Source organism: Priapulus caudatus, unplaced genomic scaffold (genome assembly GCF_000485595.1).
Source record: "Priapulus caudatus unplaced genomic scaffold, Priapulus_caudatus-5.0.1 Scaffold170, whole genome shotgun sequence".
In the NCBI taxonomy this organism is placed as follows: domain Eukaryota; kingdom Metazoa; phylum Priapulida; class Priapulimorpha; order Priapulimorphida; family Priapulidae; genus Priapulus; species Priapulus caudatus.
In genome coordinates this window covers 47,165-49,856 of record NW_014577231.1, presented here as the reverse complement: position 1 = coordinate 49,856, position 2,692 = coordinate 47,165, and the positions used below count along the sequence as shown (strand labels likewise).

Sequence of the window (2,692 nt, the reverse complement as noted above, 5' to 3'; positions counted from 1 at the left end):
AGAGAGAGAGAGAGAGAGAGAGAGAGAGAGAGAGAGAGAGAGAGAGAGGAGAGAGAGAGGAAAAGGAGAGAGAGAGAGTAGAGAGAGAGGAAAAGATGAGAGAGAGAGAGAATAGAGAGAGGAAGAGACGAGACAGAGAGTAGAGAGAGGAAGAGATGAGACAGCGAGTAGAGAGAGAGAGGGGGGAAGAGATGAGACACAGAGCAGAGAGAGAGGGAGGGAAAAAGATGAGACACAGAGCAGAGAGAGAAAGAGAAAGAGACACAGAGAGTAGAGAGAGATAGAGATGAGACAGAAAGTAGAGAGAGAGAGAGGGAAAGAGATGTGACACAGAGTAGAGAGAGGAAGAGATGAGACACAGAGTAGAAAGATAAGACAGATGAGACAGAAGGTAGACAAGGGGAGAGATGTCAAACGTCGCGACAAACGCCGAAGGCGGCGGCGGCAGTCCGCACATCCTACCTCTTTTGGTAAGAGACTGATGAAATCTCGCTGGAACTGCGGCTCGATGACCGTCATGATGTGCCTGACCTGCGTCGGTTCGCACAGCTCGATCAGCTGGTCCAGCGCGAGCAGACGCTCTGCATTGCTCCACGTCTGCAAAGCACCGACCGCTGATGATGCAACTTAAACACACACATGCACGCACGCACACACGGCGAGCGCAAGCAAGAGAATACCTATGCTGCTGCCGTGCGTTATTACTTTTCGTTATCGGTAGGGGTTAGGACAGCGAACGAGTGAACGAGAATACGTACGCCGGCGTGCGTTGCTAGTTTTCATTCTTAGTAGGGGTTGGGACAGCAAACGCACTGAACAGTAATGTGTATGTGTGCGCGCGTTATTACATTTCGTTCTTAGTATGGGGATATTTGAGTCAGTCTTCTGCTTCCTGTGGCCGACATCTTCGTGAAAGTTCCTGATGTTAAAATAATTCTGGGGCCTAGAAACAGTGTGGCTGCACTTACAGGTCTTCTTCTTCTTCTTCTTCTCGGGGTCACTACGCTACACTCGACCTAGCCACTGCAGCACTTACAAGTGAACAGTATACACATGCGGAGGACATACAGGCAGAGGTAGACGCTGTCGCGTCTCTCTAATCACGCCGCCAGGACGGCGGCGCGGACGACTCTAGAACTGCCCCCGGCAACAATAACACGGAGCCGAGGTGATCTCAGAGATACTCTGTTCGATGCATGACTCATCCCAATTATAGGATTTAAAAATGCAGCGCGCACAGCAAAAGTCGGTGACGCGCCGTATTCATTCGCGTCCCAAAGATAACTATCGGCACGTTGACCGAACGCTTTGCTACAAAATTCCACCACCAGGTGTCGCCGCCGCCTACTACGCACCTGAAACACCTTCAGCCAATCGGCCATTTCCACTGGCGGGTTCTGCCGCGATGGTATGCGCCGCCGCGGCGTGAGGTGCGCACTGGTGGCGCCGGTGGGCAAGCCAAAAGTTTGATGGTGGTCCATCGCAGGTTCCTGGTGCAACACGGCGGGAGACAAGCCGAGCCTACGACACACACACACACAGAGAGAGAAACATCACACGCGTTGCATAAACACACACACACACACAACACACACACGCACACGCACACGCACACGCACACGCACACGCACACACACACACGGGATACTGACACTCAGTACACGTTGCTTCCTCGCATTGCATCGTCATATATTCTGTCATCCTCTGACGAGCATATTGCGAAATACCCATGTGAAAAACGAAATGCATCCCACCCTGACCTGCTTTTCAGTTCCGCTAAGCGTATGTAAAACGAGACGAGGCTCAAAGCATCAGTTTTCATCGAAATTTTCTAGTCGGCAGAACAAAACATGATTACCAAAATTAAAATCTAATCAGAAGAAGTGAGCCAAAAACGCCGTAGGCGTCGGATACGTACTGCGAGAGCGCGCTGCACGAGCGTCTCCTCTCCCGGCCACCAGGTGTCAGCGCCGACAGCGCCTGAGCGTCCTCTATGGACAGGTCGAGCATCTTGCGTTTCGTCTTCGCCGGCGACACGTCGTGCGCGCTGATCGCAACGCTCGACTTGCGCTTCATCTGCAACAACAACGACACACGACGACGCTTAAAAACCAAAAAATAAAATAAATAAATAAAGGAATAAAAATTAATATAAATATAAATACGCGACAAAACTCGCACGATCGCGGTCGTACACCAACAGCAGGCAGAAATCGCGCGCGCACACAGACAGACTGTAGAGAAATAACAGCGACGTGACATATAAATGACGAGCAGAAGAACCTGTAAACTAAAGACACTGCAGTCTGCGTTAGTCTAGACTCTAGAGGACACCTCTATAGAACAGACATGTGTACAGACATAGACATAGACACAGCTTTGGCGTATCCCTTGAGTGACACTTAGGTGCAGGTTTGACAGCATATCTCAGAAAAGTATCTCACACAGTCAACTCTCAGACCTCTCAGTCAAATTCATATTCAATCAGACCTTACTATATTGATTATCACGCGAGTTACACGGATGATCAGAAATTATTACAAATGCCACCACGACTGATGACGATGAAAAAGAGGAGGAAGAGGAGGAAGAGGAGGAGGAGGAAGAGGAAGAGGAGGAGGAGGAGGAGGAGGAGGAGGTGGTGGAAGAGGAGGAGGAGGAGGAGGAGGAGGAGGAGGAGGAGGAGGACGGA

The 2,692-nt window shown here is 50.5% G+C and overlaps 1 protein-coding gene across 1 annotated transcript in view; it reads right to left on the bottom strand.

Moving 5' to 3' along the window:
* LOC106806631 (F-box/WD repeat-containing protein 7-like) overlaps window positions 1–2,692 on the bottom strand; it is a 27,089-nt gene that overhangs the window by 13,393 nt on the left and 11,004 nt on the right. Inside the window, exons 3-5 of the mRNA XM_014808632.1 lie at window positions 1,919–2,076; window positions 1,356–1,521; window positions 463–597 (exon numbers count right to left, since the gene is read on the bottom strand). Of these exons, the coding sequence (XP_014664118.1) occupies window positions 463–597; window positions 1,356–1,521; window positions 1,919–2,076 (459 nt within the window). The remainder of the gene's footprint in view (window positions 1–462; window positions 598–1,355; window positions 1,522–1,918; window positions 2,077–2,692) is intronic.